This window comes from Glycine max, chromosome 7 (assembly GCF_000004515.6).
Source record: "Glycine max cultivar Williams 82 chromosome 7, Glycine_max_v4.0, whole genome shotgun sequence".
Lineage (NCBI taxonomy): Eukaryota > Viridiplantae > Streptophyta > Magnoliopsida > Fabales > Fabaceae > Glycine > Glycine max.
Genome location: NC_038243.2, coordinates 8164902 through 8181533, shown reverse-complemented (window position 1 = coordinate 8181533; position 16632 = coordinate 8164902). Strand labels below are relative to the sequence as shown.

General features: G+C 33.3%; 1 protein-coding gene across 2 annotated transcripts; it reads right to left on the bottom strand.

Annotated features, from left to right (window-relative positions):
- Window positions 1-3676: 3676 nt before the first annotated feature.
- Window positions 3677-15291, bottom strand: LOC100781396 (fe-S cluster assembly factor HCF101, chloroplastic). 2 transcript variants are annotated; one of them, XM_003528859.5, is made up of 15 exons: window positions 15136-15291; window positions 14916-15050; window positions 10822-10964; window positions 10679-10729; window positions 10310-10465; window positions 9710-9853; window positions 9483-9625; window positions 9065-9134; window positions 8263-8358; window positions 7978-8067; window positions 7781-7834; window positions 6527-6650; window positions 5545-5669; window positions 4625-4747; window positions 3677-4017 (listed from the first exon to the last, which is right to left on the bottom strand). In XM_003528859.5, the coding sequence occupies exons 1-15, from the start codon at window positions 15209-15211 to the stop codon at window positions 3946-3948; spliced, it is 1602 nt and encodes a 533-aa protein (XP_003528907.1). In that variant the 5' UTR covers window positions 15212-15291; the 3' UTR covers window positions 3677-3945. The 2 variants fall into 2 exon arrangements, with proteins under 2 accessions (XP_003528907.1, XP_014633359.1); XM_014777873.3 differs by lacking the exon at window positions 14916-15050 and having other exon boundaries at window positions 15051-15198.
- Window positions 15292-16632: the final 1341 nt, after the last annotated feature.

Here is a 16632-nt window from a genome sequence, read left to right as displayed (position 1 = left end):
TTACGTATTATTTTTCTTCCAAGTTCAAATACTCAAAAGAGCCTAAAGATACAAATATTGACTAAGATCTACATTAGGAATAAAGTTATTCTACACTCGCCTCAAAGCAGTAAATTAATAACTTTCCACAAAGGGCCCTAGGTCCTGTGTCAGGAATTTCAATCCAATTCTTATCCAACCAGTGAAATTAGAGTTGGTGGTGTGACCAGTAATTAATTCAGACGAATATTGAGGCATAATAAAATTGATAGTGCACATAAATAATATATTTTGCATTGAAATTCTTCCATTACGGAGATAATTAAAGTGGTGTGTTCTGTTGATGTGATCGAGATAACAGGAGTGCAACTTTGTAGAATTTGTACGTGTTCATAACTAAACCCTAATATCACTATTGAATGCTGGTGATCGGAAGACTTTCGCTGAAAGAGAATATATTATGTAAATTTTTACACTTAAAGAAAGAGACAGTTGAAGTATAAATGTAAATTTTTTAATATTAGGTAAATATAAATAAATCAAGTAGCATATAAATAATAAGAACCCACAAATATAATATTTTAAGGTTTTAAATTAGATGTTTTATCAAATTCATTTATATAATTAAATCGTGTTCCGTTAGCCATCCATTCTAGATTTATCACCAGCCACATCTATTTCGAACACAACAAAACCAAAAAAAGTGTGAAATAATAACGTGAAAAAAAATCACTTTCCTTGTGTCAAATCATTGCTGCTAGGACCAAAATATCTTGATGCAAATATATCGATCTTTGCTGGTTGAACGTCGATCGGCCATCACCCCAAAGGGAATCCCAAAACAGACAGCGATACCAAATAAGTAAAAGACAGAAAAATGTAGAAATCAGCAAATAAATATGACAATAAGACATCATGGATGCAAAACTACAAATGTAAACTATGTACAAGATACACACCACGGTTACTATCAAATTAAGATTTGACTTTTTTACTTAAAAAGATAATACTGGAGGTATATATAATCATTATTTTTTAAAAAAAATAATAGTTAAAATTGTAATAAAATCTAATCATAAATAATCACATATGATATAATTATTGATTTTTATTATAATTATTTTAAAAATCATATTTAAGATGTGTTCGTATTTGTAAGAAACCTAATTTATCACATATTAATGTTAATGTTACTAAACAAGGCAAGTCCAATGAACAACGTACCTAATTCAGTATTATTAGTGGGCACTAGGGCATAACTAATTAAGCTTTTGATTTTTCAGAAATATGAAATGAAGACTGAAGAGGCATTTGATATATGAGAAGGAGCCAAGTAAGTGCCACAAAGGTTAATGACACACACACGGGTTCTAATGAAGAATGTCAAATTCACACCATAATAAGTGAAGCAACTGTCCAAGGTCAAAAAAATCGTCATCAAAGAAGTTGAGAACTGACCCAAAGGAACAGAAAGTTAGCTGGGAAAATTTAAAGCTACAATGTATGAAGTGAAAAGTAGCCCCTATTGAACCTTCACTTTGGTCTCAGAAAAATCTCATACTGGGTCCTTTTTTCATTAATTGGCCGGTTCCTAATACTGCTACTTCTAGTGTGACTCAACGAAGCAATTTTAATGCCACACGATCTTTTAGTTTTATTCTTTCACTGAAATGATAATATCCACAACTCCATTCAACGAATACCAATTAATGGGAGTCATGAGTGGAAGAGCCTGATCCATAAATGCGCATGAGATGACTCCAACTAGATATTGAGCTGTGATAAAAGAAAGAAAATTAATTTTATGAAAAATATGATATATATGAGTGAAATTAGAGCAAGATTTTATTAGTCATTGTGATTGTGATTGCTATAAAACTTGTAAAAAGTTATTGATGAATGTGGTTATCATGTGGCCCAATCACGGTAGACATGAAATCAAAGAAATGTCCATAATTTTAATATTGTGGCTGCAATTGTAATTATAAATCATAATCTAATAAAACCTTGAATTTGAACATTTATTTCATGCATATATGTTAAAAGTATGATCATAAATCCTAAAACATTTACCGTATTTGATCTTGAAACTTTGTGACTTGAAAAATAAAAATTTTCATTTGCTTATACATACCTTTAGTAGTACTCTTAGGTTTGAAAAAAATGTAAATGCATGTGCTTGTTTAAATTTTAAAAGAATTAACGATATAACTTTTTTATAAAAAAATTTAAAAGTTTAAATTTCATATATTGGTAAAGATTTTATACTATCAATTAACAAAAAATTATCGTAAATAAAAATATTAATTTAAAATAATTATTATAAAAATTAATAAGTTTTTATCATACATGTCAATATATAATTACATGATAATGTTGAAAAAAATATTGTAAGTTTTTCTAATTTTTTTCTTTCGTCTCTTCTTTTAACTGAAACGACTTTTTTTTTAGGGAACTGAAGCAACTTTTAATGATTTTTTTTTTTGGTAGAGTAATGAAGATAAACTCTTAAGGATATAGCTTTATAATTTTCTTTTTTGAAAAAAAATAGACAATTATTATTAAGTTTTAAGTTAGGTGCTCTGACAAGCATCGAGAATGAATTAAAATAAAGTGAATTACTTGAATCTAACTTTATCTTAGTTGATAATTTCAATCCTGATCTTTGATCAATCTTATCTTGATCTTTCTGATGGTGAAGATATACTTTTCAACCTTCCTTTTTTATTAAGGCTGGGTTACTAGGTGCCTGGCTGAGTGGACTTCCTAACCGAATAATAACTGTACTCGATTAACTGTTAAAAAACCTTAGTTTTACTAAAAAAAATTCGATGAACCAAATATTAGGGGAATATTTTATATTCCTTTGGAAATCATTCCAGACAAGTGCCATCATTAAACTTAAATGCATTTCTACACCCAAAATATCAAGTTTTTTAAAATAATATATTTTAATTAGATTTCAATAAATTCTTTTAATACAATTATTGGCATCAAATAATACAAGAGTACATCGACATCCTTTCACTAGTACAGGGATCCCTTCCAAATTTAAGCTACATAACTTATATAAAACTAACATAAACTTCTCAATTATTATATTTAAACACTAAACTCAATTAATATAGTTTTAAGAAATAAATTGTGATATCCTCAAAAAAAAAATAATGATAATTATGATTTCAAAATGTTCTTATATTTAAGAAAGATACTATTTCAGAATAATTAAGTGAGAAAAAAATTTCCCAAATCACCCCGAAAATAATTGCCTGTGTAAATCAAAATAATTCCTCAAATTATAAAAATAACAGCTTGAATTTATATTCTAATAATAAAATTGTTTTTTATTTTCTACAATTAAATTCTTTATTTATTTTTAGTCTTTAATTTAACCAAAAAAATAATTAAATACTAAAGACTAGAACAACTATTCTTTTATAAATTAATGATTTAAAACAAATAAAAAATTATAGAAACTGTCATTTCGTAGTCTTTTCTCATAATTATAATATGCTCTCTTGTTTTTGTAAAGAAAAGTTTAGTGATTTAGCATATATATATATATATAGTGTGTGTGTGTATATATCAATTGACATATTCTTGGTATTTGCAAAATGATACCCGATACATCCTTAGATGATACTACTAGCCGAGGATAGAAAAGCTCAAGGAAGAAGGTTTTATGGTACAAGGCTAGTGAATGAAAATGACATATATAATACACTTCTGTTCACAGTTGAGAAATAAAAGCTTTGTACCCAATGGGACAACAAAAACCAAGGAAAAAAGTTGAGGATTGCAGTGAATCTCAAGGCCAACCTATACCTTTGCAGAATGCTCTATCAAACTTCTAATATCCCCTACTTGTTGAAGGACTATGAATTGAGGCTATCATACATGTATATATGATTTTTGCCATATACCAACACCTACATCAGTACAACCCATCTGATGTTTTTTTTTTCATCATGCTTGTACACTTGGTTCAAAAACATCAACTAGCCGTTCAATCATCTGCAATTGATCATAAGGAGCAATCTGCAACACAAGGCAGAAATAAAAAAAAATTAACTATAGATCGAAGTTGCTTAATACTAAACAACTAACAGTAATAGCCTGTGTTAAGAACTGCTTGCTTGCTGAGTACTTGCTAGTTTCCACTGTTATTGGGTTCATCTACTAATAAGCTTGAGCCAAGGACTACGGGCTATAGTTCTTAAACCAATCAACCAGCTAAAAATATTGTTACAATTGCTTAAATGTGATGACTATAACTAACAATGGCACAGCATTAAGGTGTCAGCACTGTCTTTGGTCAAACACACGTTAGGTTTGAAGCCTATTCTGCTTACATAAAGCCCAGTCCAAACCTTATTTCTAGTTAAGAATGATTGATATGTTAATAATTTAAAGAGATTAATTTCTATACATTGTTAGTACAAAAAAGTTGACATTGTCCAACAATCAGATATCATATTATGTATTACTTTTAAAGCAATTATTGTAAAAATCAATTAACTTACCATACATGACGATTTTTGATTGGTTGATGATGAAAAAAACTCTTTACACGGTACATATACTATCTACTCATTTAAAGTTTTATTTTTTCCCTGGGGACTATCGCATCTGATGTATATATTACCTGACTAAACCCATCAGGCCAAGTTATTGAAACTGCATAATTTCCCATTGGTCGAATTTCTTCAGGTTCAATATCTTCAGGAACATCACCGTACTGCAATTTCTGCTCCCCCGTCCATTCATCCTGTTTTAAATAAAAGCCTGATGAGATGGATACCTAAATTGAATATAACATGCAAAGGATCCATGCAGACATGAATTTCAATTATTTAATTACATCAATATGGATTACTAGTCAAGGTGCAATTTTTCTTCTTAGAAAGCAACATTTTTTTTTCTTTCAAAGTATCTGGTATGGACTTTCTGTCACAACAATCCACTCTCATCAGCGGCCACTTTGAATTCCTGGTTAGCATGAATTTCAACTTCAATCCAAAAGTTCCCTTTTCAATTCAAAACAAAAAATAGACTTGAGTTTAGGAATTCCAGTTTTCTGTCACGAAGAGACTTTTGGCTTTAAGTTTGTTGAGATCCAACATTGACTAAGATAAGACCTAAATAGTGCTTATAAAAGCTTACATAAATTCGCTTCAGTCCTTCTGGGTTGAGTTAGGCTCAGCCCAAATTCAAGAAATCTTACTGGGTTGCAATGACAAATGCGCCACATTGTTATGCCAGCCATGCAATAACCTCCAAAACTATCCTTTCATTATATTTTTATCTTTCTTTTTTTACTTTCAATTTTCCTATTCCTGCAAGTTGTTTGACAAATTATGTTTCATAGTTTCTAACTTTCTGTCTGAGCAAGATATGAAATGTTAAAAGATATAGCATCCACAATATTTTCTTGGGTGACAAAATAAATAGTCCCAGAAGTATTTATATAGGATCATTCTATCATTCTCGTGTATAGTAAGCACAATACAAGTTAAGTATAACTATAACTTTAAAATATTTTGAAAATAAAATTTATCCACATACCACACTTTGAGCAGAGCGATCATTCCGTCTCACTGTTGCAGGATGCAGAAAGAATTCTTCCTTTGAATCTGGTACCTTCACTTTGATTGCCTTGATTGATTTATCATAGGTGACCGCAGTTGAAACTGAATTGAAAGTAAAGTATTTTATAATCAAAGAAAAAATATGAATGCTAAAGAGAAACTGATATCTGTATTCAAATCAATAGAAAGAATAATTTCTGAACATTGTTTCCTTGCTACAGTTGTACAGAGGTTATAAGACTTAAAAACAGCATATCTATAAGTTGTACCAGATGGCACTACTTGTGCTTTTATATATTAATATATCTCATTTTCTGATAATAATAAAAAAAAATACTTATGCAAACAAGTGCTTCAAACCATATAGAACATGGTTGGTTTATAGGGTTTTGCAAGGACCTTTTTCAATTACCACCTATAATGTTGCTTAGTTGTCAAGTTTAATAATGTATCTAGTTAATGCATAGGTTTAATTACTCATTTAGTTCTTATAGTCGTACAAACTTTACCTTTTAATACTTAAAATCATTCCTTTTAGTCCTTCTACATACTATTTTTAATCCCTTTTAATCCATATGAGTTTAGACGGTAGGGATTAAAATGGTATATGTCGGGACTAAAATGGATAATTTTTAACTATAAGGACTAAAAGGTAAAATTCATGCAACTATAAGGACTAAATCAACAATTAAACATAATGCATATTTAAAGGAAAAAATGCATACTGTTTCTCTAGACAGTATCCAATACAATAGTGGCACTAAACATTAATAAGATAACATTAATTCATAAGAGAAGAAAGACTCAACCTCTCAATTACCCCAAGTTGATCAGTGATCAACAACTTAAAATTTAATATCAGTTAGATACAAGAGAACAATTAGCTTCAGTATCTTGTTATTAATAGATTTTATTAGAGGCTTTTTCTTCTCAAACATTATCAAGTAGGAAAAGAATACCTTGTTGGCGTATTTTGGCACACTGCTGAACAACACATACTCCTAGATTTTGGAATATCTTGGAAACTTCACCTTGAGGATCAGCTACCACTTCAGGCATTCCACTGTCTCCAGAAGCAGAGAGCTGTGATGATTATTTAAATAAACTTCACTTGTTCTCAAATCTTAGTTTGTATTTAGCAATAAAGCCAGAACACTTAGGGCTTGAGAATGGTATAAACATAATATCTTTGAAGAACTAAACAAACTCATTGTGTACACTCTGCACTGTATAATTAATGTGTCACCAAACAATGCTCCTACAAAATTTACAATTCAGTAAGCATAGGCAGACCTAATTTTTGCAATTTACTATTGCTAAAACATATGAAACACAGAATGCCTTCAAACTGCCAGATGAATATCAAATTTTATAATATCTTCCTCTCTTTTGCATGTGATTTGAACACAGCTTATATCACGATGGAATTGGGTTTGGATATGCCAAATCATAAACTACTTCTAGTAAAACTGTTAGAAGCTTTTAATGGAGAAGAGAAAGAAGGGAGACAACGAAGGTGAGTTTTTTTTTACAAGATCAGTACTTTTTTATTTTTAAATTGAATTAATTTTACTTTAATATTTTAAGAAGAAAAAAAATAATTCTGTTTTTGACAAGCAAACAAAATATATAAACATTTTCCTTTTCTTGGCTTGTTCTTCAACGATCATGTTTCTAGGCAACATTTATGACACCACATGGTTTATGTCATTATCAAGTTAGGATTTTAGTTTTATGAATTTGATAGAGCCGTATATCCAAACACGGTTCACAACGGGTCCAATAAATAGAGTACTTTACAGTTTTATACCTTTAAGCCTAAGACAACAATAGTTTAATTATGATTAGGAGGGAAACATATAAATGGAGAGGGGAAGCTAGTTATAGGGGGAAAGTAAAGATGGGAGAAAATATAGATCTGAAACATTTGAAAGGCTTTGCGTTCTCTTTCAAGTTCCCTGTATTTTAAGGAGGGCAAATAACAACTATGTTTGGTTCAGGTGGCAGATTTTATGCAATATTAAGGTGAAGTGCTGTATCCAATGTACCCTTGCATGATTGGGGGTTTAAACTTTTAAATGGAATATTGTCTTCAAGTCCTCTATGTTGATAAACTCTGGAAGGTTAAAGATATTTTTTTTTGGTAGTATAAAAGATGTGAGAGAAGAGCAGAAAGGATTGAAGTATAAAAGATAAAGTAAAATGAAGCATACAGTTGGTCTAATAGGGAGATCAAATAGATGAGGTATTCCAAACTGCTGAACAACCTGCAAACATAATCAAACTATCAAACACATGCCACAGACAGAACATAGTTGTTTTATATTAAGTATCATGAACTTGTCAATATTTTTTTCTTTGAATATGATGAAGCAAATAAAAAGTTAACAATCAAAGACATTATTCGTGCCTGAGAACCTGAACCTCTGCCAAATGGGTAATATCGTTTTCCATCAGCATCAAAATGACACATGTTCTCCACAACAGCAACACAAGGCACCTTATGCATTAACAGACGAAAACTAAATATAAGTATTAAATGAAAATAGAATCAAAAGAAGTATGACTAGCAAATACTTTCACATTTTTTTTTAAATATATATAAACAGAGGAAGGATAAAAAATGCAAAACACAAGCATGGGATTGAAAACAATAAAATGGAATAGTTATGTCTTCAAATTGTAGAAGAAGCACCTTAAGTTTTGAAAACATCCGAACTCCTTTTGCAACATCAATGAACGACAGCTTTTGAGGAGTGGTAACAATTACAGCAGCAGTTAATGGAACTACCTAAAGAAATATGCAACCAAAGTCGAATCAATGAGAACTGGCAACTAAAAAGACATTGGCAAACAATTAAAGGATATATACACTATACAGGCTTCCTAAGCCAAATGTGATAAAGCTGGGCCAAATTTAAGCTAAGAGGAGTGCTAGCAATACACTCTCTAACACACTTTTTCTAACACATATTCCGCTATTGGTTGAAATTTATTGAAAACTTCAAAATTAGAAGAGAGAATCATTAAATGAGAAGTGGGATCCACCAAAATAAGTAATTTCTAATAAACTCCCGCCAATAGTAGAAAGTGTATTCAAAAGAGTGTGTTGCTAGCATTTCTCTTTTGAAGAGTGCTAGCAACGCACTCTCTAACACACTCTTTGTAACACACTTTGTCATTGGTTGAGATTTATTAAAAACTACAAAATTAGGAGAAAGAATCATGAACCCACCAAAATTAGTGCAAAACTCCAAAAATAATTGGACAGACCAGATTTCCACTAAAAAAATGACCCAGCTGAAATCAGGCCAGTCCAATTACTTTTGCACTAATATTGAGCTGAAATTTGGATCAGCTTGATCACCTTTGGGATGAAATCTGACCCAGCTCAATCACATTTGACTGTTCTGATTTCATATCAAAGGTGTTCAAGCTGGCCCAATTCCAGCCCTATCAGCCAAAATGTAATGTGAAACAAGCTAAAGGACCAGAACCTGGCATAATGTGAGTTGAATATCTCCAGTTCCAGGAGGCATGTCAATAATGAGGTAATCCAGCTCACCCCTACATTGCATAGAAAATCAGGACTATAAATCAAGCAGAACCCATTTGATCTTCAAATATAATTTTTGGAGAGGACTAAAGTATAGATTACTATATGAATTCAATTTTTTTTAAATCCAATACATGCTCTGGGGTGGACCCATAAACTTGAATAATATATATATAAAAAAAAAACGGTAACAACAAAACAACAACAAAAGCCTTATCCCACTAGGTGACTTATACAATAAATATTAAATACAGTGCAAAATTCTATGAAAGACATGGTTTGGTAAGCCAATAAAGCATGTAACAAGTCCCCTATGCCCTCCTTAGTATTTTTTTAAAATGTTTTTCAGAAATGCATACCACTCAGTAGTAGTCAGAAGTTGATTAATGACTCCAGAAACCATGGGGCCACGCATTATTGCACGTCCTTGTCCAGCAAATCCAAAAGAGATCAACTTTACTCCCAAGTATTCAGTAGGAATTATGGTCTTCTTCTCTGGATTCTGCAGCAAGAATCTGAACAATTATGTTTGCAGTACTCAATCAACTAAATATTAAAAAGAAAAAATTGGTTTATCAGATCATACCATTACTAACAGTCGGTTTTCAGGAGAGACCATAGTCGGTAAGCTTGGACCATAAACATCAGCATCAAATAGACCAACTCTAGCACCCATATCAGCCAAAGTGTAAGCAAGGTTTACTGCTACAGTTGATTTTCCCACACCCCCCTGCAAAGTTTGACATAAAAGGCATTCATGACATGAAATGAAATGCAAATCGTGGTAAATAGATTGGCTCATAATTCCACATAGCAAAACTTTTTAGCTTCAACCCATAGTTGAAACGATATAGTGGTATTGTTTTTTTCAGAATCATTCTCTAAATGCATTTGATAGAATATAATGCAAAAATACTTTTGTTCCTTTCATCATGGAAGAGCAGCATTTAGTTTATGTTCAATCAAAAACTCGAGAAATTTTTCAGGTGCTATATATCAAAAACTACCATACATAATTTAAATAAAAGTTCTATTTAACTCATTTAGAAACCACAAAGTCTTTAATCAGCATGAATGAGGGTAAAGTGTGAGGAAAAAATATTGCAAGAAAGCAACCAAATCATGGCAAATAACTTGATATAACAAGACCAATATATGAAGAAGAAAAACCTCCCACAAGACCAACCTTGCAACTGGACACAGCCACAATATTTGAAATTGTCTGTAGACCTGCTGGAAGTTGCTCAGCATATATGGGTCTTGCTGGTTGTGCAGACATTGTAACTTTTACATTCTTGACCCAAGGGAGCATTGCCACCACTTCATTTGCCTTCTGCTCAAACTGTCATGCATATATATTCATTCATAGTCAAATCAATACATTAGAATTAGGGATGGGGAAAATCAAGTACGAAACATTTCTTTCTCTATAATGGAAGATAGATGAAATATTTCATTTATTATCCCTGCTACATAATGAGCATACAAAAAGAAAGGTCTACCACTCTAACCTACATCAGATATAGCTCAAACAATGGCAATTTGTGTCATTTACCACGTCCTTGATTGGACATGCTGGTGTAGTGAGCTCTAACCGAAACGATACCTGAGATTCAAAGGAAGAAATTTCAGTAAGAACACTATCATTTGCATTTACATGTGTGTTGCAGAAAGTTTTGGGCCTATGCTTTTTAAGACCTCTCCTAGAGCTTTATCAATCAGCAGATCTTTCACAAATCCACAAGTAACAATATCTGTTCCAAAGTCTGGATCAATGATCTGAGACAAGGCTTTCAACACATCATCCTCAGCCGTTCCAGTTGATACTGAAGAATCTCCAACTGCATATATGAAAATCCACAAAATTAAGGCATGAATCAACTACAAGTATTCCATTAATAGTATAAGGTGGCTAAACAACTTATGGCATGTTTACTTTTTATGACAGGTTTTATGCATGGGAATATTCAAACTTTTCTAATATACATCTGACATCATGTTTAACCAAAAACGTGAGTCATTAGGCTGTGAACAACAACAACAACAACAACGCCTTATCCCACTAGGTGGGGTCGGCTACATGGATCAACTTCCGCCATAATGTTCTATCAAGTACCATACTTCTATCCAAACCATTAATTTCGAGATCCTTTTTTATAACCTCTCTTATAGTCTTTTTGGGTCTTCCTCTGCCTCGAATTGTTTGTCTTCTCTCCATCTGGTCTACTCTCCTCACTACAGAGTCTACCGGTCTTCTCTCTACATGCCCAAACCACCTAAGTCTATTTTCCACCATCTTCTCTACAATAGGCGCTACTCCAACCCTCTCTCTAATAGCTTCGTTTCTAATTTTATCCTGTCGAGTCTTACCACACATCCACCGCAACATCCTCATCTCCGCTACACCGACTTTATTCTCATGTTGGCTCTTGACCGCCCAACATTCTGTTCCGTACAAAATCGCCGGTCTTACCGCAGTCCGATAAAACTTTCCCTTTAGCTTGATCGGTACCTTTGCATCACATAACACCCCCGATGCTTTTCTCCATTTCATCCATCCTGCTTGAATGCGATGATTCACATCCCCTTCAATTTCCCCATCATCCTGTATTACAGACTCAAGATATTTAAACCGTGTGACTTGAGGGATAATATGGTCTCCTATTTTCACCTCTGAGTTAGAAACCCTCCTTCTTTTGTTGAACTTACATTCCATATACTCCGATTTGCTTCTGCTTAGGCGAAAGCCATGTGTTTCTAGAGCTCGTCTCCAAGTTTCCAACCTCTCATTCAATTCCTCCCTCGACTCTCCAAGGAGGACTATGTCATCTGCAAAAAGCATGCATCTCGGCGCTATCTCTTGGATTTGTTCCGTGAGGACATCCAAAATTAAGGTAAAAAGGTAGGGGCTAAGGGTTGACCCTTGATGTAAACCAATTGTGATGGGAAAATCGTCTGACTCTCCACCCTGTGTCCTAACACTAGTCGATACCCTATCATACATATCTTGGATAGCTCGAATATATGCAACCCTAACCCCTTTCTTCTCTAGAGCTTTCCACAAAATCTCTCTAGGCACTCTATCATACGCTTTCTCCAAGTCAATAAAAATCAAGTGCAAGTCTTGTTGGGCCATGCGATATTGCTCCATCACCCGCCGTAATAAATAAATCGCTTCCATGGTCGACCTTCCCGGCATGAAACCAAATTGATTCTCAGTAACTTGAGTCTCCTTTCTTAATCTCCGTTCGATCACTCTTTCCCATAATTTCATGGTATGACTCATGAGCTTGATTCCCCTATAATTTGCACAATTTTGTATATCCCCCTTGTTCTTATAGATTGGCACTAACGTGCTTCTCCTCCATTCCTCCGGCATGCGTTTTGACCTCATAATTTCGTTAAAGAGTTCGGTGAGCCACTCAAGACCTCTATCTCCAAGAGTTTTCCACACTTCAATAGGTATGTTGTCTGGCCCCACCGCCTTACCATTACTCATTCTTTTCAACGCTTCCTTTACTTCCTGTTTCTGAATCCTACGATAGTACTTATAGTTCCGGTCCTCTTCTCTTGTGTCTAGACTGCTAGAGTCATATCCATATCCATCATTAAATAAGTTGTGGAAATACGCCTTCCACCTTTCCTTGATATCTTTTTCATGCACTAAGACTTTGCCTTCTTCATCCTTAACACACTTTACTTGATCCAAATCTCTAGTCTTCCTCTCTCTACCCTTAGCAAGCCTATATATAGATCTTTCTCCGTCCCTGGTTCCTAGAGCTTGGTATAGTCCGTCAAAAGCTTGGGCTCTTGCCTCACTCACCGCCTTCTTGGTTTCATTTCTAGCTATCTTATACTTATCCCAAGTTTCAGAATTTCTACACCTAGACCACTCCTTGAAACACTCCTTTTTTACTCTAACTTTGCTCTGAACATTTTCATTCCACCACCACGATTCTTTACCCCTAGGTCCAAAACCTCTAGATTCACCCAACGTCTCTTTAGCCACTTTAATAATCTCTTGGGACATCTTGTTCCACATATCATTTGCACTTCCTTGTGATTGTCCACACCAACCCTCCCATATCTTTTGTTGGAAGATTCCTTGTTTCTCACCCTTCAAGTGCCACCATTTGATCCTTGGTGCTACCAGAGGACTTCTTCTCTTTGCCCTATCTCTAATTCTTACATCCATAACCAAAACTCTATGTTGGGTAGTCAAGCTCTCTCCCGGGATAACTTTACAGTTCAAGCAATACTTCCTATCAGACTTCCTGATAAGGAAGAAATCTATCTGAGAACATGTCCCTCCACTTTTGTAAGTGATAAGATGTTCCTCTCTTTTCTTAAACCATGTATTGGCTATAGAAAGATCCAAAGCCTCCGAAAACTCCAAGATGGATTTACCCTCCCCATTCATCTCCCCTAGGCCAAAACCCCCATGCACCCCCTCAAAACCTCTAGCCACGCTACCTACATGTCCATTGAGATCCCCTCCTAGGAAAACTTTCTCTCCTTGGGGTATATCCTGAAGTACCCCTTCTAGATCCTCCCAAAATTTTACCTTAAAGTGTTCTGCTAACCCAACCTGAGGTGCGTACCCACTAATAACATTAAAGGTGTCCTGTCCCACTACCAATTTTAAGACTATGATACGATCTCCTACTCTTCTTACATCCACGACATCCTTCTTCCACTCCTTGTCCACAATAATCCCTACCCCATTTCTTGATATGATTTTTCCCGTATACCACAGCTTAAATCCCGAGTTGTCTAATTCTTTCGCTTTTTCACCTGTCCACTTAGTTTCTTGTAGGCACATAAAATTGATCTTCCTCCTCACCATAACATCCACTATTTCCATAGATTTTCCAGTAAGTGTGCCTATATTCCATGTACCAAAGCGAATCCTCCTGTCATGAACTAGCTTCTTTACCCACACCCGTTCACGAAAATGTGGGAACCCTTGCTTACTTTTCACTACATCCGGGCGGCGATGCAGCGGCTCTTGCTCTTTTGACACTGTACTCGAGCCATACAGCGCGTTGCTTCCGGGCAACGACCTAGCATTCACATTATTACGTAATTGATCCATGTCATAGAGATTCGACAAAGTTTAACGTTGGCTGTCGAAAGCCTAACACAACCCTCTCCTTTTATCCGGGCTTGGGACCGGCTAAGAATAGCAAAGCTACCCTAGGCTGTGAACATGCATGTATATTCCTTATAAGTTATAATCCATCACCTGACTGACATGACTTCCATGTGCACATCTTTATATCATTTGACACACAACCGGAGATACTTACATTGACATGGTTTAACAATCATCTCCAAAAACAACACCAGGCAGCGAATAAATATGAATAATTTCTGCAGTCTCCACCTATACAAGTAAGCCTAAATCCCAAACTTTATCCTCTAACAATCTTCCTATTTTAATATAGAATTTTGAAATTCTGCCCATTCATTTATCACATCAATCCTGAAAGGATCTGATAACAAGTTAGCCAACCTCTGGCGAGCTTAAGGTTGATCAAGCATTGGATTTACATTCAGAAACATATCCACCAGAACCCAGAAACAGGGAAAATGGATTTTTAATTATAAAACAGTTCCATTATCCATACACTCTAAACCCATAACCACAACTATATTCATAATGCCCACATCCTAGTTCACAAAACTTTAACCAAATTCCAAAACTTTTGCACACATTTGAGGCCGGCCAATGAGCAGAATTAAGCACCTTCCTTCCATGTACAGAAAAGGAATCAAATTTAGTAGTTTACCTTCAACAGAAGCAGCTCTGGTAGTGACCCTTTTATGGGGGGTCCACAATAAATGCTGGTCCCTTTGGGAGTGAAGAGAAAAATGAAAGGTGGAAAAAAGTGAAGAGTTTACACTCACAGAAGAAGGAAGCAAACCTGCAAGTAGAAAGAAGTGTGATGAGCATGACATGATGTGAAAGGGGTCTAAGAGGGAAGTGTATGAGAAGAATCAGTGGCACACCCCATGTTCGTTGTGGTGCTTTTGAGGTTTGGATAGAGAAATATGGAGAAGAAGATGGAGCCTGAAGAACTTGCATTGTGTGTGAGCAAAAAAGAGGGTGAGGTAAGTGACAGTTTGTTTCTGAACCTCATGTTTCAGTTGCTAGCTGCGACTACCATATAATAATTTTTTATTATTTTTTATTTTGCAAATTACAAATTCAATGTTTTCTCAACCAAAATAATTTGTTTTATGAAAAATTGTGGAAATTGGTTTGTCGTTTGCTGTAGTAAGGTATGGGCTAAGCCCGCGGCTGGTCCGAATAACTTGCGGTTCATACAATTTAGGATTAATAAAATGATTGAATTTAAATGCAACTATAATGTAAAGATCTTTTATATTATTATTCAATTGTAGATTATATATCATAAAATTATTTATTTTTGTATTAATTATTTTAAAAACCATACTTATAACGATTGTTTTTACAAGACTTATAATAATTTTTAATTAGTTGATAATGTAAAGAATTTTACACTAATAATATAAATAATTAAAATCTTAGTAAATATTTAGAGTTATTTAAATATGCTTTCCTTATTTCATCTTTCATACAAATTTAATTGGAATGCACAAATAATATAAAGGTATTAAAAGTTTGAAAATCTCGGTTAGTAAAATGAATAAGAAAATATTTTTTAAGTAATAAACTGATAAAAGAATATATTTAGATATGAAAAATATATTTAAATTTTTATTTTTTAATTTTAATATGATATAAAAAAATTTATTTTTACATTTTATTTGATTAATGAATGCAACTTTGTTATATTTTAAGTTGATCCACTGATTTAATAATAAATTTTAGATCTTTTTTAAAAAAATTCATATTTTTAAGTTTTATATAATTTTACTGATCATGCAAGTTTAGACACTAACTTAAAAAGTTAAAAATAGATTAAAAGTAACTTAATAATTTTATGGATCTATTTCTTTCACATAAATCATGTTGATGTGAACTAAACCACAAAATCTTAAATGGTATTTAAATAATTCTCACAAACAAAATAAAATATCCACACCCAAAAGGATCGTGAGAACACATAAGGATTATATCGTAAAAAAATAATAATAAATAATTCGACACACTTATTATCTATGCTCACATAATCATTTCAAAAAAATATTTCACTATCATAAAAATGATTACAAGATTGTAACTCATTTCATGTATCACTCTATAAACCCGAGTACCCCAGTTATAAGAAATAATAACATTTTCACATATTTCTACATGTGTGTTGTTTCTCCACTAAATATCTTCTCTATTTGTAGTGAAGATTCTCACCAAATATAATAAATAAGTTCTCTTAGAAGTTGGAACAAAAGCAACTTTCAATGTATCCATTCAACTAAATTTTATCTAGTAAAATGTAATCTTTCACTTTGCATTTAAGTCACCTAAATTTTATTGATAAAAAAACTCAATTTTCAATGTGTATGCCTCTTATCTTTTGA

What these genes read in the sequence shown, in the direction of transcription:
- LOC100781396 (XM_003528859.5), bottom strand. Translation starts at nt 15,211, where the DNA reads ATGCAAGTTCTTCAGGCTCCATCTTCTTCTCCATATTTCTCTATCCAA. An exon ending in AGCACCACAACGAACATGGG is followed by an intron (nt 15,051 to 15,135) that starts GTGTGCCACTGA and finishes TTCTACTTGCAG; the next exon opens with GTTTGCTTCCTTCTTCTGTG. An exon ending in GCAGAGGTTCAGGTTCTCAG is followed by an intron (nt 7,835 to 7,977) that starts GCACGAATAATG and finishes TTATGTTTGCAG; the next exon opens with GTTGTTCAGCAGTTTGGAAT.